Source organism: Ostrea edulis, chromosome 5 (assembly GCF_947568905.1).
Source record: "Ostrea edulis chromosome 5, xbOstEdul1.1, whole genome shotgun sequence".
NCBI lineage: Eukaryota > Metazoa > Mollusca > Bivalvia > Ostreida > Ostreidae > Ostrea > Ostrea edulis.
In genome coordinates, this window is record NC_079168.1 from 21,307,303 (window position 1) to 21,334,695 (window position 27,393).

General features: G+C 35.4%; 1 protein-coding gene across 1 annotated transcript in view; it reads left to right on the top strand.

Moving 5' to 3' along the window:
- Window positions 1-1,177: 1,177 nt before the first annotated feature.
- Window positions 1,178-27,393, top strand: part of LOC125650490 (solute carrier family 12 member 3-like) — a 30,372-nt gene continuing 4,156 nt past the window's right edge. Inside the window, exons 1-13 of the mRNA XM_048878851.2 lie at window positions 1,178-1,922; window positions 15,967-16,104; window positions 16,574-16,745; window positions 16,915-17,054; window positions 17,168-17,281; window positions 17,520-17,631; window positions 21,582-21,709; window positions 22,724-22,957; window positions 23,164-23,271; window positions 23,368-23,491; window positions 24,317-24,574; window positions 25,211-25,310; window positions 27,064-27,175. Coding sequence (XP_048734808.2) covers window positions 1,323-1,922; window positions 15,967-16,104; window positions 16,574-16,745; window positions 16,915-17,054; window positions 17,168-17,281; window positions 17,520-17,631; window positions 21,582-21,709; window positions 22,724-22,957; window positions 23,164-23,271; window positions 23,368-23,491; window positions 24,317-24,574; window positions 25,211-25,310; window positions 27,064-27,175 — 2,340 coding nt within the window. The 5' untranslated portion in view covers window positions 1,178-1,322. The remainder of the gene's footprint in view (window positions 1,923-15,966; window positions 16,105-16,573; window positions 16,746-16,914; window positions 17,055-17,167; window positions 17,282-17,519; window positions 17,632-21,581; window positions 21,710-22,723; window positions 22,958-23,163; window positions 23,272-23,367; window positions 23,492-24,316; window positions 24,575-25,210; window positions 25,311-27,063; window positions 27,176-27,393) is intronic.

The window sequence follows — 27,393 nt, forward strand, 5'->3', positions numbered from 1 at the left end:
TTGTTTTCAAATTTATATGACAATGGATGTACTATTGAAGAACCACCAGGGGCTTTGTCTCTTTAAACATAATGGTTATATATAGTATGGTTTTTAATATTTATCTTATCTGTATCTTTTAAATGTGTTTCTTGTAAGCAAATGGCCACCGGGCTTGAGTGAGTAATGATATTTCATGGAAATTTACTCTTTAAAAAAAAACGACAATTCCATTAATGCCATTATTTCTTATGGATCAGCAGGGATATGCTCCCTTTTATTATTTTTGGAGAAAAGACTCCAGACTCGTGAAGAAGAGTTGTTGGAGTAAAGTCCATTTCCTCTAAGAGTCCACTTTGTTACATGTGTACATGTATATACGGTGACGAAATTTCCAGGAAGGATTATTTTCAGCATGCATCTGCCACTAAGTACAATTCTAAATTTGATAAAAAGGTATTCCTTAATAAAGTTTTACAAACTGATGTACAATGACTTATAAATGGTCACGTGTCTACATGTAAGTAAGATAGCACCAAACCGTGTAACGGGTATTTTCCGTGTCCGTTAACCAAATAATAAATAGACAAAACATTATATAGCTTACCTGAAAACGCTCTTAATTACCCGAACAAGTGCGTTAAGAAGTAATCAAATTCCTTGCATTTTATTTGTGTACATGTTTTCAATCCTATATAGTGTACAATTCCAATACACACCGGTACTTTGACAGTTGGTATTTTCATCGTACAGAATGAAGCCTTACAATGACAGCCTGACACCAGTTAATAGCTGTAAATATGTCAAACCTCTACTAACACGTTGATATTTGTTCATAATATAATCATTAGCGTCGTCCGCTTCACCTTAACTGATATTATTTGACACTGCAGGTCCATATTGCGCATGCAGTGTACCTGTCTGACGTGCGTTAAGCGAACAGGTAACAAATAACAAACAAAATTTGTCTAAAAGATCGTTTTTTCCCCCCATATATCATGGGTTTTTCTCCATTGACAAATAAACTAGAAAAATTGGACGTCATTGTGCTAATGACCCCTCTATGAATTATCGTAGAAAAATAATTAATAAACCGACAGTGTCCTAATTTTTGTTTGGAATTAATTTTAGAATTTGGTTACGCATGACGGACGAATGGACTGTCTTTAGGAAAGTGATGACGCTGTATAATTGTCACTATTAATATTTTTGTTTGTCACCTGTGCATTTCGTGTATGAAGTGCTGCTGAAGTATTCGGACCTCTTACATTACGTAGAATTTTAGGTAATGTTTTGGTTATTATAGGGGAAAGGTTTCGTGTTTTCAATTTAAAAAAATTGCAATGAGCGAAAACGTAGAAGGCGAGGAACTACCGGTGGAAGATGACCAGGCAGTAAACCAAGAATCAAATGTAAGTGAGGTGAGAATAGAGATTACACCACCAGAAGACGACGATAGAGGCGCCTCTCGTAAAATTGTTGTCGTCCCTGTAAAGGAAAAAAGGGTATCGTACGCTGGCATACCGCCATTGGATAACATCTCGGAAGATGGATCGACTACTTCATCGCGACAAGACCGAAGTCGTAAAGTATCCATCTTTTCCAACCAACTTACTCAACAGCAGCATCGAAAACTTTCTTGTGATCCTTTTTTGCTTGTGAATCAAAGAAAATACTCGGACATTTTAGCACCAGGCAGAAAATTTTCTGGTGTAAACATACCACCACCTCTTGTTTTACCGAGTCGGAAAGTTTCTATTGAACCACTAAATCTACCAGGAGTTGCAAAGAAGTACTCCGTAATATCGATTGGCTCGGACTTTGACTCCCAGGAGACATTTGAAACTCTTCCCCATGCCGACCACTATCGTCGCGACCTGTATGAGGTTGTTGGGGAGCTCAGACAAAGGCCTACATTGGATGAACTTCGTGATGACGAACGGGTAAGCAATATTGTAAGGTTCGGATGTGTATGTGGCATTTCGCAGAATAAAGCTCCTAAAGGGACAATTTCTTCGTCCATAAAGAACTTTGAGTTTCTTTAAATGGATGATAAACCCTGATTTATTTTTAAACACAGGGGACACAAGGAATATAGACATTTAAGAGTCTCTGTAAAAAAAAAAAGCAAGCTGTTTAAAATCCAATCATAGCATAGATTAGAAAGAATTATTTGTACATGTATCTATATGGGTTTAGTTGAAATAAGGTACGAGACCTAATCTAATTGTTTTTATTTCTCTTTCTTTTTTTTACTTTAGTTTATGCATATTTAAAGTCGTTTTATAATTTTTTTTTTTACCCCAAATAACCTTTATAACCATATTCGAGAAACTTTGCATAACAGTCAAGACAAAACCAAAGAAATTGGCTGAGAATAGCAATATGCAGTGTAAATCAGAGAGACACGGGTTATGTAATGTAAGGGATACAGTAAATCAGAGAGACACGGGTTGTGTAATGTAAGGGATACAGTAAATCAGAGAGACACGGGTTATGTAATGTAAGGGATACAGTAAATCAGAGAGACACGGGTTGTGTAATGTAAGGGATACAGTAAATCAGAGAGACACGGGTTGTGTAATGTAAGGGATACAGTAAATCAGAGAGACACGGGTTGTGTAATGTAAGGGATACAGTAAATCAGAGAGACACGGGTTATGTAATGTAAGGGATACAGTAAATCAGAGAGACACGGGTTGTGTAATGTAAGGGATAGTTTTAATTCCAAGAAATGTAACATGTAATGCATGTCTGTGTACGTCAGGTGTTTTTTTTGTTGTTTTTTTACTTTGCACACCTAAGTAATTTATCTTAGCCTATGGTTTACAAAAGAAAACATACAACAACAATGCTTAAAATTAACCAGAACTACGTAGAGTGATATGTAAGGTCACTATAAAGAATCATATCGTACGTCAATTCACTTCGCGCTCTTCCGTGTCAGTATGTTAAAGTGCATTACACTGCGCAAAGAGGATAAAGGAATGGCCCTGCAACAATACTGATTGGTTTTGCATAATGTGGAGCATGTTTTGCAAGTATGGAATGGTGCATTTTTAATGTTAATGTGCACGCGATTATGATTTATGTTTTAAAACTTTCATAGATTAATTGCATGCTGAACAGTTTAAAGGTGTGTTTCTCACAAAAAAACAACAACAAAAAACAACAAAAAACAAAACAAAAACTACGGACGTAGATGTGTATGTATCTGTCTGTCTGTCTGTCTATATATAAGAGCGCATTTCATTAGGTACAAGAATCAATAGGGAATTAATCTGTCTCTTGCGCAATGTAAATGTGGTTCAAGGGTTAACTTTCTCTTTAAAGCAATAATATGCCAATATTCATTAGGGATATTCAATAGTTAATTAAACAATTTCAAAGGTAACCTATGTATGCTTATCTTCGTCATTTCCATACTTTGAATTCTGACAGATAGTTTGTCCACGCACCTCTGACTACAAATGCATTTGATAAATTGTCTTCACACTAGTCGGCGGATCTTTGACCGTATACAAAAACTTCAAAGTTGAGTTATGATAAATTGAGTTATATTTATATATCCATCGCAACACTGCGAGGTGGTTATATTCCGTCGAGACTGATGTGAAGATTGACGCAGATAATTCATAAAAATACAGATGTGTTTCCTTAACTGGTAATAAGACTAGACAATTAAATAACCGAAATGTTTTTCTCGTGATTGGCTAAAACAGTGCAATACATCTCACAAATAATTGAAATGTTCACATCACAATTCTTACAGGAATTTAGGATGAATTTTTGTCCCATATTAAAATCTTTTTAATTGAATTGTTGCTTTCTATAAAAGAATGGATGCGCACAATGATTTTTAAGCCCCTTTCACACATTCACGAATCAGGAGCCGGTCGGCGTCGGATGCAAAATTCTAGTCATCTGGGGTGATTTGATATCTTTGGGTACTGTGACGTAATGTTACTGTCAACACGGTCTTATCACTAAGCAGACACGTACATGTAAGACGCCGGTTTCTACATGGATAAGCACGGTAGCTACCCGTAGGTCCATGCAAAAATATCCCAGTCGTTGCCGGCGTGATCACGTAGCGTACGAAAGGTCACGGTTTCTGCCTGCATTTCCACGAACATACGCGAATGTCCATCACCATTTCGTGCGCGCATGAAAGATATCTTCAGTTCATTTGGTGCTCCATTGACATCGAGAGAAAAATCAGTCTATGCAAAAGAATTTTATTGTGCATGTTAAATTCATAGTAGACCAACAACTTAGTGCTGCAATGTAAATAAAAACGAAGATACTCAGTCAGGTTATACATCTTCAGTATCCTCAATATTAACAAGTCACAGTGCTCGCAAACATTTAGTTAAAAAATTAAATGAAAATAATATACCTATCAACCAAATCATACAGTTAACTAGACATAAAAATATCCAATCAAATCAATAACTACAGCAGTTGAAACCCAACATATAAATATTTCTCATTTCTATTCTCGAGAGGGACGTTAAACAATATTCAATCAATCAATCTATTGAATTCAACATTTCCACAAGAACTCTCGTAATTCGCGACTCAGTTTCAATTCACTCAAAATAATGCGCCTTTTCGAAATACATTAAATAATAGTAGAGCCACAAACACAATAATGACAGAAGGAGTCCAAAACCTTGCGAATGGTAACATTTTTGGTGGAAAAAATGTTGTAAACAGCCAAAATGATGCAAATCCGTCATACAAAAAAGACCACGTGTTATCAAGGACACTGATTCAAATGACTGACTAGCTACAAAACAGTAATGAAATAGTACAATTAAAGAGTAAAAAGTTAATATTGTGGAAATTTGTACGCTATTTTTATGTATTCAACAATCAAAGAAATGTTCTAAAAAAATATTTATTTGCGTATTGTACCAGGCACTTTTTCTTTGTGCGTAATAGTGTTGACATGACGTAGCTTCAGAGTGTTACGCGGCTTTGAAGGCCAAACAGTAAAACAACTACGTTGGTGGATGTGATAAAAAGAAATCCGGGGTGATACATGTAGAACACACAACTCGTTGGATATGAAAGACGAAGATAACGAACAGTGATCAATCTCATAACTCCTATAAGCAATACAAAATAGATAGTTGGGCACACACGGACCCCTGGACATACCAGAGGTGGGGTCAGGTGTCTAGGAGGAGTAAGCATCTCCTGTCGATCGGTCACACCCGCCGTGAGCCCTATATCCTGATCAGGTAAACGGAGTTATCCGTAGTCAAAATCATATAAAACTACTGTACAAACCATGAGAGATCCTATGTATATAATCATCCGTATGCTACATGTGTTGTGGCGTATTTCAAATTCATATAATGTTACCTCATTCAAAATAGAATCGAAATAATCCAACAAATTTTTTTTGTTATTCAAATGCGATTGGATCAGACTTTCTATACTTAAGATCGTATGTTACACCGTACTGATAGTCCTAAGCAAATTGTATTGAAATAATTAACCCCAATGTGACACGCGGTACACGCACTTTATTCACCACGTATTACTCTGTATATTTGCTTTAATATCACAGTTAAGAAATAAAATGTCAGAATATATTTCAATATTGACATAAATTTTCCCATTATATTTCCGAAATCAATTTGATAATTCAGTAATATTATGATAATTACATAAAGAATGACCCTTAATCTGATCTATGTGCGGCGCTTTATAATTCACACGGTAGCGGTTGTGGTATATGATTTATTTGCACCACTGGACCATTACATTTATGACCATATCCATAAATCTACCAAAGGATTGTCAAATTAATCACCTGACATTGCAGATTCAAACTCAAGTTTGAATGTTTTAATGTCCATTGTCGGAAAAAACAACGTCCCTCTCAAAACTCTTTCATTCATGGAGACGTTACCAGTGAAAGGCAAAATGTAGGCCTATGTTTGGCGCTTACGGCCTTGGAGCAGGGAGGTATCTTTATTGTGACAAACCTGTTGTGACACGGGACCTCGGTTTTTGCGATCGCCCCATTTAGTTTCCTTTGACGACAAGCATGGGATACTGAGGACCTATTCTAACCCGGATCCCCACGGGATTGAATTACAAGTTGAAGCACACGATGATGAAAAATAACCTTGCCTCTTACACTATGACAGAGATTCATGATTGTACAAATATCTATGAAAGCATTTAACATCAAATGATCGCGATCAACGAAATCAGTATGGTTCCAAAGTACATATATACAACTCTCCCATGTGGATATCAAACGTATTCTAATCGTTACATGTGACTTGATACGGCCTACATTAAAACCATATATGATTAATGGTACTTAGGTTAAAGGGTTCTTGAACAGTACACGTGTTAAGATGGCTCATTACACTAAAATTTTATTGAATGGCTAGTTAAAACACCTCTTGAAGTATGATTTCACCATCGAAAGAGTGATACAAACTCTCAATTATTTTATATGAATTTTTTGTGATTTCCTCCGGAATGATTAAAAAGGTGTTTTGTTTGCAAATAAGAGATTCTTCAGTCCAAATTTCGCTGTGATTTGGTACATGATATGACTATCTAATAAAACAGGCCATATTTTAGATATATGTATAATCACTATATTCAAACTGGAGAAAAAAGTACTGATCCCGATAAAAATTGATAGAAATTACTAAAATAATCAAATTGTTGCTAACTGTACGCACTGTTCATCAAAAAATTAGTTTCCTTTATAAAGTCGTTTAATTTGTAAACCATTTTACATCAAGGGAATGTGATTTTCTGAAGATTTTATCCGTAGATTTAGAAAATATTGGCAAATAACGTTTTCAATTTTTCTAAATATTTTTCAATTTAAAAAATTAGAACGTCTATCTGAGTCGTTTAGACATGTTTTCTTAGATATTCATATCATCCATCAAATCACAGCGAAATTTAGACTCTAGAGTATCTTATTTGCAAACTAAGTACCTTTTTTATCATTCTGGGATAAATCACAAAAAATTCATATAAAATACTTAAGAGCTTGTATCACTTTTTCGATGATGAAATCATACTTCATAAGAGGTGTTTTAACGAGCCATTAAATAATAATTTAGTTTAATGAGCTACCTTAAGATATTCACTATATTTTGGTTAAGAATCATTGAGGGACACGCGCGTTTGCCCATGATTTGTAGTGTTGTTGTTTACTAACAATATTCTCCAGACACGCTTTGTGACTAGTTTTCTCATGCATGGGTGCGTCGATTTTACGCTTTTGTTATGCAACACTGAAACGAAATATGGAACAAAAAACGCAAGTGGAATTTCATTTTGAAAACGTTCTCGATTCTAAGATTGGTAAATTTAGCTGCAATTAATGGACTACTTAAAAACAGAATAATTTGTCAATTCATGGAATCTGGAAAATTATGACATTCATCATGAATATCCACTCTGAATTACTTCTTTCGTTAATGCAAATATTCAGTTACTTACGATTTTTAGATAAAATTTGAAAATTTATAAATTGTGGATATCATAAGGCATGATACCTGAAAAATCATGTCATGTTGAGATCTTCAAAATGACTCCTACTCGTGGATATGGATTGGTTATTTCGGTAATTTAAACTCAAATTTCTTTCTTGAAAACTATAATACATGGTTTCTCCATAAGAACTATAATCTCATTTTCAGATTTAAATTTCACTCTTCTGTCCACGTGTTTTACTCTGAGTTGAGTATTTCTGTATAGTTAATATTCACCTTCTTAAATTTGAGAGTTTCTTCGTAATTTCAGCGGTATGCAACAACCCCCCCCCCCCCCCACCCCCTTTGTTGAGCATCTTTAACAATAAAAGACCAGCTTTTACCATTTTGGTCTCCTCCACCAACACCACCTCTTTTCGAGCGGAAAATGTATAAACTGGGACTGCACCACGCACATCCCCCTTCTGAAAAATTTCACAATCTGGCTCAGTACTTTACATTGCAACGGTTAAGTAGCTGGCATGAAGTGTGGAATATCAAAGCATATTCTAATCTGAAAATGGGCCCCTCGCCATCTATGTTAACCTGATAAATAATCATATTCAAACCCAGCAACCTGTTTCTTGCGGCTGGCATATTACTGCAGTAGTTTTGCTATAGCTGTTTCAGTTTCGAGTACATGGTTACTAGTAGCTATCTTTACGAATATTTTAGTCTAACAGGCTAAATTTGAATTAAGCGAATTTGATTTTACCAGAGTATGGATGTGAATTGTCGCAAAATTATTTCGGACAAATCATGATATCCAAAAAAAATATTTGTTCCTAGAAGTATTAATCATCTTTCATATATTTCTTCTGAAAATTAAACTCTTTCATTCAATGGAAACAAAAACCGTGTTTTCACCACGAAAATATAGCAAATCTAACGTACTACATCCCACCATGCAATAGTGTGTGCATAAACATGTATCATGATTTATGTTCCGAGGTTAGAAACATTGCCAAGGAGACAGCTTTGTTTTGTTTTTGCTTGCGGCAGGCAAAAGCCAACACCAACTAAAATGAAACTTGTCATTTATTATGTAAATGACGCGATAAAAATATACAGCTGTATATACAAAATACTGGAAAATATATATTTAGGGGTCAGGGGACTAGTAAACATTGGACATATCAATTTGGCATCATATTGTGCAAGCTGATCACCCCCTATTCCCGAAAGATACAAAATATTGATAATAGGAATCAAAACATGTAAAATGCCACAAAAATAGCTGCCTGCTTCATGATACTAGTAGACCAGAATGACTAGAGGTTTGCTCTTTTCCCTGATTCGCTAAAACATATACATATTTATCATGAAAGAAAACGCAGTATTCTGCACGAGAGATGAGAGCAGCATTTCCTTATGAAATTAATTTCTACTGGGTACTTTGCATGTTAGGAAGTCATCAGAACAGGTCCGATACATAGACGTCCGAATAGACGATCTTTTAAAGGGCATTTATATCATCGAGGACAAAGTAAAAAAGATCAACTCAGTGGAAGATGGTGAGATAAAAAGTCAAGGTCAACCCTCTCCTCTCCTGTAATCACCTACTTTCTCATATCCTGGTTTAAAGGTATCAAAATGAAGCAGGAGGACTTGCAGAATATAAGTCCGTAAGGTTATTCTCAGATTCCCTTGCAGTTTAGTTACAGAGGTGTTCGTGTGAGTGTGAGTAACACAGAGCTTGTTGTAGACACACCGCAAGCCACATTTTTTGCTAGATTGATTTGATACTTCACACGTAGTTTTGTTATCAGGTGAGGAAGAAAATTAGATTGCCTATTGATTTTGGGATCCAAAGATTAAGGTCACTGCGATACTTGATAGAAAAGGCTATTAGATGTCCATTGCAATGAAATATGCCCCACCTTGTGGAGCTCTTGTTGTATCTTTGAATATACATGTACTATATTACAGTGAACCTGTATCTGACAAACTCGGTTACTTTAGACTGAACCATGTTTTCAAAATCGTCCACGGACTTGCCCCTGCTTAATCTAATTTTGATAGAAATAATAACACCTCAAGGGGTGTGTGTGTCTTCAAATATGAATTTTCTGGTTCCTTGGGTTGGGGCGTATGATAAGGTATTAAGCACTAAGTACACTGTCATCTTAGATTGGTACCCTCTCTCTGTAGACACCACCAAAACTATATATAATGCCGATGTACTGAAAATTAGCGACTTTTATTGTGGTTAATCTTAGAAAATTGCCTTAAATTGGACAAAATTATCTACCCGCAAAAACCCCGGCTATACGGTAGTGTAAGACCACATCGGAAATATGCACTTTCTTGGACTTTTATGGGTTATCCTTGGCAAACAAGTCAATATTGATTTGATTTTTTACTGTTTTATGATTACATACCATCATTGAGCGTTTTCTTAATCACCTTAAATTTTCTACAAGTTGTGATAACACCTGTCGTAATGTTCTACGTAAAATATCCCCGATCTATTTATTCGTAATTATTATAATAAAATCCAAATGCGATACATGATCCCTTGTTATGCAACATCCTTTACATGTATTTTGATCATGAAAATTGTTACATAATATTATGCATGAATAAAAATTATTGGTTTCTTCATGCTGCACAATTTCACCGCAGCTCTGTTTTGGCTGAGTAAGGATCAATTAAATCAACACTAATGTAGTGATGAAAAATGTCATTTATTGAAAATGACGAAAAGGAGGGAAAATATATAAACCACAATAGGGGATTTGTTTGAAAAAAATATTATTCTCCTAAGCATGGTAGAACTGGTATTTAAAGAAAGCACACGTGGACAGGTGGGTAATCGGTAAAGTCGATTAAACGGAAATTAACCTCATGCTTGTATTGTTTTTATACCCTTTTAATACAGACAACGTGGATTTTTATTTTCAGATATTTTCTAACATTAGAATTGCTTCTGCTCCGAATAACTTCCCATACAAAGCAACGCTCTATGTACCGTAAACATCCATGAACTATTATGACTAGACGTCGTTCAAATCCTCACTTTGTCATCTCTGGTATGTCTTGTTCATGAAAATGCATGTAACTTTGTCTCGGAGAAAACCGATGCAGCCATTTAAAATGAATTATACACGTTTGCTATCGGATGACGCCTCGCTATATGAAAATCCAAAATAAGTGATATTCCTATGGTTGCTTTTGATGATATTTACTCGTGACTATACGGCATCGGTCAACCAAATACCTGACCAGGTCCGTATATTCACAAGTAGACCTAATAAAAAGTCAATAACTAGTCAAATGACTAGGATTTTTTAAAGAGTTTTAACAATATTTGTTTTTATTCATTCAATAAAAACATGTGCGTTGTAACACATTACGTACAACAATATTTCGACAGTCAAAACCTAAAATCTATAACAGGAATAAAATGTATTCTTAGTTATTTTACTCTGTAGTTGATTGTGATTTGACAATGATGGGTAACGGTTGATAACGCCCTTATCAGTATAAATCAGAAAAGATCTTCTGGACCAATCAGATAGCATCATTATTCCTGATCATTTATTAATGGTGAATATTACTTTCCTTCAGTTGATGAGCGAGATTTCTACTTCGTGAAAAGTCAATAACTGTATACATTTGTAATGGCAATATTCTACATGTATACGTAAGCTTGCAATATCGCTTTTTGTGCATGTCGTTCTATCGAGAGAAGGAGACGATAAGGAATTTCCATACCATATCAGATGCTCGCTCAAAGCCTTAAGTAGAGTCTTGATTAAGAATGTGTCTATAGAATGTAATCCTTTGTTACTTGATTTCCTTATTAGATAAAGGTGGTTTATTTCTCTTCCTGAACGGATTAGCACTCGTCAAACAAATCAATGCAGAAGAGGGGGGATTCTGATGGCCTAATTCTAATTTCACTCTCTCTTAAGATTTACATACTTTGATATTTTCGCTATAGATTCTAGAGGGAGTTAAGTACCCGGGCTTCTACTGAGTCACAAAAGCCAGTACTGTAAATCTCGGAAGACTTCGGTTGTAAATACCGTCACGTCTGTCTACAAATCATCATCGACCTTGTACACTGTGTCTGCTGCCGAACGTGTAAACAAGCACTTGTACAATTAGAAGTGCGTAGAATTTTCAAAAATATGTAATAAAACATGTTATTGACATCGGGAGATATGCCCGCCTTCGGTCGTTGCGCAAAAGCAAACCTAGCAGGATCGGTCGTCAGTCAAGAAGCGCTAAAATGACCGAACGCTACTAGCAGGCAATGGAAATTGTCAAATTTTCAGGACGACCTGTTCCTTTCTCAGCACAAACAATTTGAAGAAACGAAGCAATAAAAACAGCACTATTTCTACGCCAAGCAAAAAACTACATCATTGTTTTTTAATTGGAGACCAAACTGAATAGAACACATCACATCAGTCGGACGTAATAATTTTAATTCTTTATGATAACTACCTTCTTTTATTCTGATCCACAGGGTCATACCAACATAGATTTTGTGTTAAGCCAGTGACTTTTTCCAATACTGAATTTCATGACTCAATCTCAGCACCAAATGTTAAAACCATTCTGTAAGGCTGAACGGATCATAATGATCTATTGAAACTTCAAATACCTTCGTTTTTGGTCCAAAAGGAATGAGCTATGAAGCCTCTAAAAATGTGTGATATTCGTTTTTATTGGGTCAGAGATTCAGGCACCAAGACCAGATAAAACCAGAACCCCCTCCTCTGAGTCAGTTTACTTACTGAAAGGAAAGGATATTTGTTTTAATCGTACTGCATGGATACTGAAATGAATATCTTAATTTTGAAAAACAATCTACATCAGTTAGAATATTAGAAAGTGTCGTCGGATTAGATGGGGGAGACTGACGGGCACGAGGAAAAGACACCAAGTGCATAAAATGGAAATTTGAAACAGTAGTCATGGTAACCCATAACAAGACTTGAATTAATTAAACTCATATATGATCATCCCTGAAGTGCGGAGAAGGGTCACCGAGTGTAGAGGATTTAATGATCAGGGGTCGTCTGCTGTGTAACTTGATCTTGATAAGTTCGAATGGTCTTTTCTAGGTAGAATGGGAGCACATGGGTAAATAATGTTCACGTGATTGATTGTTTTACGTCCCGTCGAAATTGTTTCACTCATATTGAGACGTCACTAGCTGTAGGTGAAGAACCACAATTCTAGACCTATGGCTAGCTCTCAGAGCCATAACTGTATCAACGCCTGCCGCGACACGGGACTCCTGTTTTTAAGGTCATATCTGAAAGACCAATTCTCACTAAATACCAAGCGTTTGGGGAAGGAGTAATCACTACCTATATTTACTTCTTAGGTTTGACGCGGCCATGGCATAAGCGGTGCTCGAACTCACGACCTCTCGGTTACGAAACGAATGATCTACAAATGAGTTACCATTGTTGAGGGGAAATGGATAGCATGTTCGAACATTACCATTTTAGTGGTCGGTGAGTTAGAAGAAAATGAAATGCCAATTTTGAGGACAGACTGTACACGTGATATTCTAAAATTCAGCATCACACGAATTCCACTTCTCGAACAGAAGGTCCTCATATCATATGTAAATCAAAAACAAGTAGCACCTCTCGGAAAACACAAAGGTCTTTTTTCTTAAGTAAGTTACTTCGAATGAAATTGCTGATTTGGCAGACGATACTTGAAGTTTACGTACACTGCACATGTACATTACTAACAACCGCTCTTGGAACATTTATCGTAGACAACAATCGTGTAATTGATGAGGTGGTAAAAAAAATTCACATATTTAAAATGTTACAACTTTTAGCTAATGTATTCAATGCAAACATAAAAATAGTTGATTTATTCTTTTAAAGTCGGCGTTAATAAAAAGGTGGTGCACTTTGAAAGGTAAAAGCTTTGTCGCCATAACTGTACTTTTTCAGTAATAAATTTGCATTTGAGAAATATCAAGTGACATTAGTCAATTATTCACGTCTGAGAACATTGTAATGAATGTAGTTCTACAGCTTTGGGCAAATAAGATATGCAAACATTCTTATGTTTCTAATTACATATAACTTAAAGAAGACTTTATACCACGCTTTCTGAACGTAGTAAATTTATGATATAATATACGTCACTGGCTTAAAAAGTCTTATACTATCATTTCATAACAAACAAGATGTGTTTGTGAAACACTGATGCCCCATTATTGCAACAAATTGATTCTATCCAAAGAAAGATCTTGTAACATAGAATGCACATGTGAAATATGAAAGCCTGTCACTAAGCATTCAAAAGTTATGGCTTAGGTTAAAGTTTTTCAAAAGTATGTTAAATTCCAAGTTTAAGGGCAGAAGGTCAAACGTTTGGTATCAAAAGAACGGCCTTGCCCCAAGGAATACACGCGTAACATATGACAGTCGTAGCATTAACCGTTCAAATGTTATGGCTAAGGTTAAGTTGTGCAATAGTAGGCCAAGGTCAAAACTGTTGGTAACAAAGGAAAGGTCTTGTCACAAGGATTACACATGTGGAATGTGAAAGGCCTGTCACCAACCATTCAAAAGTCATGGTCAAGGTTAAAGTTTTCAATAGTAGGTCAAACTCCAAGGTCAAAACATTTGGTACCAAAAGAAAGGTCTTGTCACAAGGTATTCACATAGCCATTCACCTTTCATTCAAAAGTTGTAGCTAAAGTTAAAAAGTTTTTGTAGACAAACAGACAGACAAACACAATGTGCCCCCTGAATCTCCGACTACTGGGGCATAAAACTAAACACTATACAAACACTATGTGTCCCCTGAATCTCCGACTACTGGGGCATAAAACTAAACACTATACAAACACTATGTGTCCCCTGAATCTCCGACTACTGGGGCATAAAAATAAACACTATACAAACACTATGTGTCCCCTGAATCTCCGACTACTGGGGCATAAAACTAAACACTATACAAACACTATGTGTCCCCTGAATCTCCGACTACTGGGGCATAAAACTAAACACTATACAAACACTATGTGTCCCCTGAATCTCCGACTACTGGGGCATAAAACTAAACACTATACAAACACTATGTGTCCCTGAATCTCCGACTACTGGGGCATAAAACTAAACACTATACAAACACTATGTGTCCCCTGAATCTCCGACTACTGGGGCATAAAACTAAACACTATACAAACACTATGTGTCCCCTGAATCTCCGACTACTGGGGCATAAAACTAAACACTATACAAACACTATGTGTCCCCTGAATCTCCGACTACTGGGGCATAAAACTAAACACTATACAAACACTATGTGTCCCTGAATCTCCGACTACTGGGGCATAAAACTAAACACTATACAAACACTATGTGTCCCTGAATCTCCGACTACTGGGGCATAAAACTAAACACTATACAAACACTATGTGTCCCCTGAATCTCCGACTACTGGGGCATAAAACTAAACACTATACAAACACTATGTGTCCCTGAATCTCCGACTACTGGGGCATAAAACTAAACACTATACAAACACTATGTGTCCCCTGAATCTCCGACTACTGGGGCATAAAACTAAACACTATACAAACACTATGTGCCCCCTGAATCTCCGACTACTGGGGCATAAAACTAAACACTATACAAACACTATGTGCCCCCTGAATCTCCGACTACTGGGACATAAAACTAAACACTATACAAACACTATGTGTCCCCTGAATCTCCGACTACTGGGGCATAAAACTAAACACTATACAAACACTATGTGTCCCCTGAATCTCCGACTACTGGGGCATAAAACTAAACACTATACAAACACTATGTGTCCCCTGAATCTCCGACTACTGGGGCATAAAAATAAACAATATACAAACACACTGCAAGATTTTTTTTGTACAAGCGTACATCTTCACTTACTAAATATATTACGGCTACGTGTACAGTAATTAACATTGAAACAATCATAAAGATTACTAATTACAGTGTATATAGATTTGAACCATTTCAGTCAGAACACAATATTTCGGGAGAGCATGTAAGCATTGCTTTGCCCGCTTCTGTCCGTCCGAACTCGTATCTCTTTTTAATAATCGAATGGATTTTGATTAGACTCCCACAAAACTTGAATATGATCCAAGTGTGTCGACTGCTGTTACTCAATGTCATAATCTAAAGGTCAAATTATTACGGAGATATTTATTTGCCTACTATTGTGTTCTTTACCTTTGATCAAACAAAACACACATGGGAACAACTTTTAGATCATAGTCACTTAAGTTACCAAACTTGCATCCGTGCTTTGAGATATTTTTCAAGCTTCAGAAGTTTTCATATGACTTTAATAATCAATAAATTCTTATCCATCAATTATTGCATTACAATTCAATTATGCTATCGTACAGAAGTGTTTCCTGTCTAAGCAAGATCAAAACTCTCATACCTCACGTTGACAGATTTTCTTCTTTTTATCATAGAAATCGGAGCCCCGCACACCCCTCACACCCAAAAAACTGTTTGAAGATGAGTTGGACGATTCACTAGCGGCGCCACCCCCTCCCCAGAAGAAGGAGGAGTCAGACGCAAATAAGTTCGGGTGGATCCAAGGTGTACTGGTCAGTCCCGGGGTGTTATTTATCATATATCTTTTCTCTTGTGTGTACAAATCAGGGTTCCAAATAAAATTGCGATAGACTAGACTCCCGTCATTTGACGTAAACTAACTTGTTACATGTTTTTCTGAGATTATATCAGAAAGATGTTAGGGTTTTGTTTTTTTTCATGGAAGAAAATGTGACCTAGTATTTATGTTTCACATCTTAGCAAATATTCTAATTGCATTTCATCATTAGTTTACGGACATTAAATGAAAGAATTGTCCATCACATTTTCTTTCTTTAATAATTTAGTAATAACCAGATACGAAAACGAAATCATTTATTTTGAATAATTAGGTATGCTTGTTTATTTATTTTTTATTTATTTATTTATTATTTCAACTGTATTGCATTTTTCATCGTGCCCATTTCATTTTTGTCAAGAAAAAATAAGGGATTTACTATATGGGTCTTTGGTCTCCCGTAGGTGCGATGTCTGTTGAACATTTTCGGTGTGATGCTGTTCCTGCGATTGACCTGGATCACTGGTCAAGCTGGAATAGGCCTGACGACCGTCATCATCTGCGGGTCTTCAGTGCTAACCACCATCACAACATTATCTATGTCTGCCATATGTACTAACGGAGAAGTCAAAGGAGGTATATACTTAAAAAACAGATACGAGTGTACACCACTCGTGAAAATCTACTTACTCAATGTTTAACGTCTACAAATGATGAGAATATAACCATCCCACACAAGTCATAAGCTGTAATGAAAAAAGTTCGAAAAGTAATGTTATGCTTTTACTACAATGCCCTATTCTAGGTGGTGCATATTACATGATATCCAGAAGTCTTGGACCGGAATTTGGTGGTTCTATAGGAATTGTGTTTTCGTTAGCCAATGCGATAGGAGCCGCTATGTATATAGTCGGTTTTGCAGAAACGGTTCAAATACTAATGTCAGTAAGTGTCATTAAGGAAAATTTGTTTTACCCGAAAAGATTATTTAAAGGATTCGTTTCATCAGAGAATTATTTCTATAACCGCTTCATATTGAATAATTCATGATCATGCAGGATCACGGGGTGACCATAACCGGCAATGCGTTGAATGATGTCCGAATTATAGGGACAGCAACCAGTGTCCTCCTCATTGCAGTTGTCATTATTGGTATGGAGTGGGAAGCAAAGGTAATCGGCTGTAAAACAAACTTTTTATATGAAAGGTGGTTTGAAGAAAAAATGTATTTATTTGAAGACTGTTTCATGGAGTATACATGCTCTTTACTTATCATTTTAAAAAACAAAAGTTAATTGGAACTGGGACTCAATATTGAGATTACCTTTTTGTGAATTCTATATTCTTCATTTCTTTTTGATATTTAAATAAGGTATGAAATTTTGCTAATGGATCACGTGTATTTTACAGGCACAACTTGGCCTACTAGTGATTTTGGTGATTGCAATCATTAATTATTTTGTGGGAACATTTATACCGATAAAAGAAGAGCAGCAGTGGAATGGAATTGTTGGATACAAAGGTAGATCTAATCTGTAATCTCATGTCGCTTAGTCTCTTTGTCTTATATTCTGTCGAAATCTATGTTCAACAAGTGCGTTTTCAACTTCAAGTAGGCCAACGCCGCATCACGTTTCTCCATTGCTGATCGCGACCAAATCACATCACGAATGTAGTTTACTCTTTTAGTCTTCAATTCAGTTGACTACGCTCTAAATTACTTTTATTGTACACCTGTTTCGTCTTTCTTTAACATTTTAAATTAGATATTTATATCTTATATACTCTCATATATTGATCCTAATTATTTATTCGATAAATATCTAACGAACTATATTTTGTGTATTTCGGTCATCTGCTACATAAGTATGGAAGTTAGACAAGTACACAAATCAAAACAGAAATATAAGAAATAAGATATCATTTTTGAGTGTTATTGGGATATGACATGAAGTTGGTACGTGATCAAATCTACTATAACACCCTTCATGTCATATAACAATAACACTCAAAAACGATATATTATTTCTAAAATAACACTTTTCTCCTGTGGGGATCCGGGTTAGAATAGGTCCTCAGTACCCCTTGCTTGTCGTAAGAGGCGACTAAATGGGACGGTCCTTCGGATGAGACCGCAAAAACCGAGGTCCCGTCTCACAGCAGGTGTGGCACGATAAAGATTCCTCCCTGCTCAAAGGCCATAAGCGCCGAGCATAAGCCTACATTTTACAGCCCTTTATCGGCAATGGTGACGTCTCCATGAGTGAAATATTCTCGAGAGGGACGTTAAACGAAAGGTGAATATAACGAACAGTGATCAATTTCATAACTCCTATAAGCAATACAAAATAGATAGTTGGGCAAACACGGACCCCTGGACACACCATAGGTGGGACCAGTGCCTAGGAGGAGTAAGCATCCCCTGTCGACTGGTCACACCCGCCGTGGGCCCTATATCCTGATCAGGTAAACGGAGTTATCCGTAGTCATAATCAGTGTGCCAAGAACGGCCTAACAATCGGTATGAAACACGTCAGACAGCGTTTGACCCAATGATAGGTTGTATTGACGAACTAGATCGTTATAACGACCATAGAATTTGCGAAATGCTGACTTCAATCGAGACTGTTGAAACCCCTGTACCATCAACTTGTTTGCCAGTAGCTTGACTCGATTTAAAAATTGACCATACACAGAACAAGCTCTTGCGTATCGAATCAGTTGAGATATGTAAACACCATATGCAGGTGATAATGGAATATTGCTACATAAATATGGGAAGTTGACGATGGAGAAGCTGAAATAATATGTATCCCGTTTGTCATACAGTTGAGTTGTTAGTTTGCCGTTAATGTCTACTTTCAATAAAATATCTAAGTATGAAGCAGAAGTGGACGACTCCGTGGTGTCTTTTATTTCGAGTTCACAGGGATATATCGAATCGACATATGAATGAAACTTATTATTGTTAATAGAAAAAAAACGTCGTCGATATATCTAAATGTCAAACTGAAGGCCACAACAAGATATTTTTTCTTCTCACGTAGAAGTTTTTGAATAAACAATATACAATCAATCAATAAATCTCACTTTTGCGTTTTACTCTATTCCATCGTTGAGGTAACTCCATATTCGCAGTTTTATCTGATACAAGTTTTAAAAGTATATTTATATCCATTTATTAGAGTTGAAACTAACAAATTATCAAATAAAATGTATAGGTTATTACGCTTTTTAAGATGCAAGACGTACATAAACAGAATCATATATCAACGTCAGAAAATTGCAATTTTCCTTAAACAGCATTATCAAACTTATTAAAAACTGGTTATGACGATATGATAGCATTCATAACAATTTCATGAAACTGTTCCTTCACAAAATTATACAAAATGTCTGTAAGAAAACTTGAAATAAAGGAAATCTCTCGCATAATAGACGACTTGATAAAGATATCATGAAAAACAGAGTTATCGCCCTTGGATTCAATATTTTGAAACATATCATATATTATTTATCTATAACGTGGACTTTTTAAATAGTTTATTTTAATTAAGATTTTTTTTACAATAACTATAGGAATAAACATCAGCAAAATTTATTTTCCTATCATGCATAAACCTAAATAAATCATCGATTTTTCAAAATCTGATGACATCATAGGAGGGTGTTATAATCCATGATGCATATTTTTCATAAAAGAAGACTTATCGAAAGTATGTGCTAAAGAAATATGAATAAATATTTGATTTAGAGCTTTTGGAGCACGGCATATTAAATATTAGCTTTTTTAGAGGAGCTTATGATTTTATGTACTTTTATGAAATCGAGAGATACTCTAAAGAAGATGCATGTACTATGTAATAGATGACGGTGTAGTACATTATCCTAATGTACTTTGTAAAAGCATTCTTCAAATCAAATCAGCACCTGTACCTTTGTATATACTAAGTCGCCCACTACATGATAGTTTTTAAATCATGTTAAAGGTACATATGCTCTAATTTTAATGTTGGGTATCAATACTACGGTATTCTATAAATAAAATGAAACAAAACAGCTAAAAATCTAATATGCATACAAAAATCTACGGTTTTGGAGATATAAACGTTAATCTTGACCATTTATACAAATCATTCATATGAATTGAATTCATGTTTAGGACGTAATGAAGAAATCTGGTAATAAAAACTTTCTGCAGTGGCGGATGCAGAAATTTCGGAAGGGGTGGAGGGGTGTTGTTGAAATAAAAGGTTGGGGAACTGAACAGTTGCCTTGAAGCCTTCAGTGGGTCCGGGGAAAGCCCCCTTAAGTTACTGAGTTTTGTCAAAGTAAGACGTATATATTTTAGATGTATTTGGATATAATTCTATTTTCGAATTTAAAATTGGATCATATTTGTAAGGGGGCGTCTGTGTATGCTATGGTTATCAATATATGAGTTTCAAACATCTAACGACTTTCAGCTTTATCATAGTTTAAACTATAACTATGCTTCCTTAGCATTTTTTCATGTATTGAATTTCGTCCATATTAAATTTATCATTAGTAAGTAAGTAAAATTCATTTAAAGTCGTCACCACAATACACTCTGTAAATCAACACAAATTGTAACGTAATGCATTTTACTGACCAATCATTTTACATTTTGTACAAAGAATGTTTTGTGGTTTGACGATTAGGACACAGTGCATTTCAGGGTATCGCACACGACAAAGTAGAAGGGGTGAGAGATTGTCGCAGACCCAGTTCCGAAAGGGGGTACACCGTGCCATTTTCATATATGTAAAACTTATACGGTACCAATTTTGATGCACCAGATGCGCATTTCGACAAATAATGTCTCTTCAGTGATGCTCAACCGAAATGTTTGAAATCCGAAATAATTAAAAAGTTTTAGAGCTAAATATAGCCAAAAAACAGCGTGCCAAAAAAGTGGAGCCAAATTCGTCCAAGGATAAGAGCTATGCATGAGGGAGATAATCCTTAATTTTGAAATGAATTTCTAAATTTTATAACAGCAATTAAATATACATCCGTATTTTCAAGCTAGTAACGAAGTACTTAGCTACTGGGCTGTAGAGACCCTCGGGGACTAACAGTCCACCAGCAGAGGCCTCGACCCAGGGGTCATAATGTAAAACTTATACGGTACCAATTTTGATGCACCAGATGCGCATTTCGACAAAGTATGTCTCTTCAGTGATGCTCAAACGAAATGTTTGAAATCCGAAATAACAATAAACTTGTAAGAGCTATTTTAGGGAAAAACAGAGTGCCAAAAAGTGGAGTCATATTCATCTAAGGATAAGAGCTATGCATGAGGGAGATAATCCTTAATTTGGAAATGAATCTAAATAAAGATTTGTCCAAAAATAAATTAAATTGTCAAATGCAAGCCAAAATTCACAATGATAACCAAAACATTTCGTGATTTTTACAGTCTTGGGTTGTTTTTGTTTTTTTTTGCAGCTGAAGTCTTCTCAACTAACTTTGGTCCAGACTTCAAGAACGGAGAAAGTTTCTTTTCCGTGTTTGCCATATTTTTTCCAGCAGCGACCGGTATTTTAGCCGGAGCCAACATATCTGGGGATTTGAAAGTAAGTATAACTGAAGAGTGGAAAAGCCACGACATTGGGCACTAAACAAAAAGGAATTTGGGAGATTTTTTCGTCAAAATACAATAAATCGCCTTAATTTATAAAAAATGTTTTCAAATATAGAATAACAAGGCCTGACCACAAGCTTATTGTACAAAACTATCATTAGTGTGTTGTACCATTGGAATTATAGATACGAATATATATGTATATAAGTATAATTCTACAAACTGTATTTTCACTTACTCTTAAAATACTTTGATGCATTATTTTGTATCTCTAAAGACCATGTTTAATATACACTTTCAAATTCCACAGATAAGTAGATGGGGGGAAATGGATAAAAATGTTTAGAAAGTATGAAAAATGTGTTTGGAAAAATATTCATTATAAAATATAATCCAAATGTAGGATAAGAAAGTTGCAGAATTTAGCTACAAGTGTACGTTATAATTCAAGTGTTAGATGGAATAAAATATTTCTTGTTCATTTGAATTTTGTCAAGTCCTTGATATTACTTACACAAACACAATAGCGGGGTTTTATAGGGATGTACATTAGAAAACAATTAGACTAAATAACATAATATCCTTTATTTCTTTCACAATTCATAAATCCAAACTGAAATGTAATTCAGAAAAATTGATATGTCTGAAGAAAATCTTCCGATTGTGCTGAAATACTGTCTTTCAATGCAAAACAGTGTCTTAAGAAAAGCTGATAAAATCTGGATAATTCTGATCTGGTCATAAGTAATTGTAGAAAAAATATTTGAATTTCATTTCCTTGTATGCATAAATGTAATAAACTGTGATATAAAACTCTCTCAATTTCATGATTCATTATCTGTAGTTTCCTACTTTAGTTTTCAAAAGAGATTAAACAAATGTTTTGCCCGCCTCAAACAAAAACAAAGCAAAGTCTCCTCGACAATGTTTCTAACGTCGGAACATAAATGATATCTTGAAATTTTGAAAATTAAAAACGTGGTAAATCATGTTCAAACGCATGCAGGATCCTCAAAGCGCCATTCCAAAGGGAACCATTCTAGCTATAATAATCACCACCATCGTTTACCTCGGTATCGCCTGGACCAGTGGTGCCTGTATTGTACGGGAGGCAGTGGGGAGCCAGGTCTTGAATTTCCTACTTGACACGAACACCACTTTGGCGCCAAGCATGGAACTCGTACAAGATTGTCAGAAATTTAACATGACCTGTGAAGGAGGACTGGTGCCTGATAAAGGGGTAAGACAGACGTACCGATATTTAGATAATCTCTTTTTTCATTACATGTACATTACAACAACCAGGATAATAAAGACACGCTGCATTATATAATGTTTTACAAAAGAAATAGTTGCGGTACAGTGAATTGGGGGCATAGAGCACCCATAAGGAAGAATGTTTACTAGAGCTTGCTATTGACCAATACCTATCACTATTTTTTTTAGGCAATCGGAATAGCTTCCGCGTTTGAGCCTCTTATTTTGGCGGGAATATTCTCTGCAACATTATCATCAGCACTCGCTAGTATGGTCGGTGCGCCAAAAGTTTTTCAGGTATTTCTAATTCCAAGTAGATACATAACTTCTATTCCATATTGAATTGCATTCTCCGCGTTTTTGCAATACACTTAAAAGTGACATTTTCATTAGGCTTTAGGAAAAGACAAACTATTTCCAGTAATCCACTTCTTCGCCAAAGGGTATGGTAAAGGCGGTGAGCCAAGACGAGGCTATTTCCTAACTTTCTTCATTTGTGTAGCCATGGTGTGCATAGGTAAGCTTAAAACCTATTTTAAAATTGGTTATGTTTACGACGATTCATATGTATTAGAAGTAGGATGCGTGGCATGGACGTCTTACGACAAAAGTCCTTAAGTTGTTTCTCAACGCTTTGATAACTTTGTATCAGGATTTGTTTTAATATAAGGACAACGGATCAATAATAATTTAGAGAAATCTTCGAAGATAACGAATTGTGATCAATGTCATAACTCTCATAAAGAATACAAAATCAAGAGTAGGACAAACACGGACAACTGGACACACCAAGGTGAGGACATGTGTCTAGGAGGAGTAAGCATCCCCTGATGATCAGTTACACCCACTGTAAACCCTATATCTTGATCAGGTAAACGTAGTATTCTGTAATCAAAATCAGGATGTAAATAACTGTCTTACAATCGGTATGTAACACGTCAGACAGCATTCATCCTCATAACATATTGTAGATCATTATAATGACCATAGAATTTGCGAAATGCTGACGTTAAACGACACTGTTGAAACCCCTGTAACATTAACTTATTTGTCAGTAGTCTGCCTCGGTTTACAAATTGATCCTACGCAGAATATGCTCTAAGTATATCAAAATCAGTCGAGAGAAATAAAACCATATTCAGGTGATAATGAAATATTGCTACATAAATATGGGAAGTTTATGTTAAAATTCCGTTCCATTGTTGTTTTGTCATGTTTCTATTAATACCATGACTGACGTCTCTTCCTGTTTGTATGCATGTGAGTTTTTTAAATCTTAACGTCGAATACTTTATCACCGGTATAGAATTCCTCCAAAATGTATCTATTTCTTACTTTGCAGGGGAACTTGACTTGATTGCACCTATCATTTCTAACTTCTTCCTGATGGCCTATGTTCTGATCAACTATTCATGTTTTGACGCTTCCCTGGCCGACTCGCCTGGGTTCAGACCCAGCTTCAAGTACTACAACAAATGGGTCAGTTTCATCGGGTCGCTGATATGTTTGGCAGTCATGTTTCTGATAAACTGGTGGGCTGCTCTAATAACATTTGTTGTCGTTGGAACCCTGTATCTTTCCGTCAGAACTAAAAAACCAGGTAACTTTATCATCTTTTATTTTGAAAAGTAACTTGGAAACGTTATTCTGAAATGTAAGCATGTTTAGCTGGTGAAAGATTTGCTTTTCTTGTGTCTTTCTTTAGCTAATTAAAAAAACCAAAAGATTTCACTAAACATGGGTAGGCAGTGATTACCAACTTTCTCATATACATATATGTAGATACAGTACATGTATATCTACAATCTAAGTAGTACATAATATATTTACGATTTTTTTGAAAAAGAAATACATCACTCATTTTGAATAAGATACGGATAAGTTACGACCAATAATTTGTGTAACGCACATGCAGGATGTGTGTCAAAACGCATTTATATTCAATCAAATTTACCATACTCTGGAAACGGTATACAGGCAAAATGAATAATACTTCAAAATGGTCTTAATCCAAATGACTCCATATTATTCAAACACAGGTATAATGGCTGATTTTGTATTACATGTTTATGATTTTGTATTATTCTATGATTTAGAAACTATCAAATGTACGCTAATGATTACTGGTGTATGTATGATCTATAGAACAGTAATAGTGTCGCATTGTATTGTTTATATTGCTCTGATAAAATGTATTCAAACTGCATTTATTATTATTTTATTTTTTCTTACTCAGATGTAAACTGGGGGTCTTCCACACAGGCTCACGTTTATAGAGAAGCTCTACAGCGAACTCTACGTTTGGTTAAGGTGGAAGAACACGTCAAGAATTTCAGGTACAGCTTGATTAAAGTCATTCAATTAACTGATACACGAGAAACCGAAATACACTTCATTATAGTTGTGTGCATTATATGTATGTTTTTATTTCTAATTCTTATGAATTTTTATGAAGGTGTGGCAAGTTGTTTATGAATACAGCTAATAAGATTTTAATACCTTTGAAATTGAGGGATTTTCCTCATGGATTCAATCGCAAATTATAAAAGTTTCAGTTTTCACCAAAGTCTCGATTTAATACAGATTTTCTAATCCTCTTTAGATAGTGGGTGTCCTTATAACTATCAATTTCATTGTCGCATCAAAATGATTCAATGTATATCTGGAAGGATAAAAGTACAATATGGTGAAATACAACTGAATGAGCATAAATTATCATCGATATATTTCTGACTGAGAAATCCCCATATTGAACAAGAATTGCTAATACTTGTAATCAGAGTATAAAATACATCGGCGTACAACCTACGATATGATATAAGAAATCAACTACTTATAATTCAAGCAAAATATATGCCATAATAAAGATAACTTATATTGAAATCTGAATTAAGATATATATATATATTTATATACTCATACTCATACTGTGAACGGTCAACAGGGGATGCTTACTCCTCCTAGGTACCTGATCCCACCTCTGGTGTGTCCGGGGGTCCGTGTTTGCCCAACTATCTATTTTGTATTGTTTATAGGAGTTATGAGATTGATCACTGTTCGTTATCTTCACCTTTCACTTTTCAGTTGCCCTTGATTATCTTTCCTTCTCCTTTTTCGAAGCAATTTTACACCAGAAAGAATTATGAACTATATACAAGTATTAACATGTACACATGAAACAAACATGCTACACTTTTGAATGTTGCATATGTACATTGTAAATATTGTGAATTTATCCACGGCACTAACTCTCATCTAACATTATACTTACTATACCTGCTTGTTTGATGTGCAGATGTTGACCCTTATAGTCATATGTTTGGACGTAAAAGTGGAAATAGATAAAACGAACTTTTAAAAATCATTGTCACTATACCGGAGTGTACGGACATGGACTAATGTAGATGTATGTTATGTATCGCATTCTGATTGGTTGATTGTACATCAGGTTAACGCCCCTCTCGAGAATCTTTCACTCATTTTTCACTCATTTAATCCTTATTTCAGACTCATTGCTGATTAATTTGGATGGGTTTTTTTACCTTATGTACGTCCGGTTATTAATATTTATCTCCAAATATTTTTATTATATGTAAATGCTTTTAAAATTATTCCTTGTATTTTCATGTACATTCTTATCACTTTTATATGTTGCTAATATTCTTATGTTTTTTAACTTAGTAATTGTACTTTCAACTTTTAAAGTTGCCAATGGATAAATATCTATCTATCTATATATATCGTACGGAGACGTCACCATTGCCGGTGAACGGCTGCAAAATTTAGGCCTATGTTCGACTCTTACGGGCTTTGAGCAGGGAGGGATCTTTATCGTGCCACACCTGCTGTGATACTGGACCTCGGTTTTCGCGGTCTCCTCGGAGTGATCGCTCCATTTAGTCGCCTCTTGCGACAAGGAAGGGGTACTGAAGACCTTTTCTAACCCGGATCCCCACGAGATCGCATTCTGCAATATGTATTGCTTTATTTTATGCTTTATGCTGATCAAGGTGGTCAGAAACTGATTTCTCTCTAATTTCAGTATTGTACTCAATTTCATGAAAGCAATTCAAAATTTTGTTTTATTAGGCCACAAATATTGGTTTTATCGGGTTATCCCAGGAACCGACCAGCGTTAATAGATTTTGCTGCAAACATTACAAAGAAACAGAGTCTTTTAATCACAGGTCACGTGTTTACCGTGAGTATCTAATACGTCTATGATTTAGGGTTGTTTTATTCAAGATCTACTTAATGCACATTTGTTTTATTAGCCGAAATATAGGGTAAATGTAATGAGTATGTGCAGAGCATAAATATACATTGTACTTGTGTGCATTAACTGTGAAATTACTCATTTTCGTGCGGGTATATTCTTCATGAGAAAAATAAGCAGGATATTTTGTATATATTTTTCCT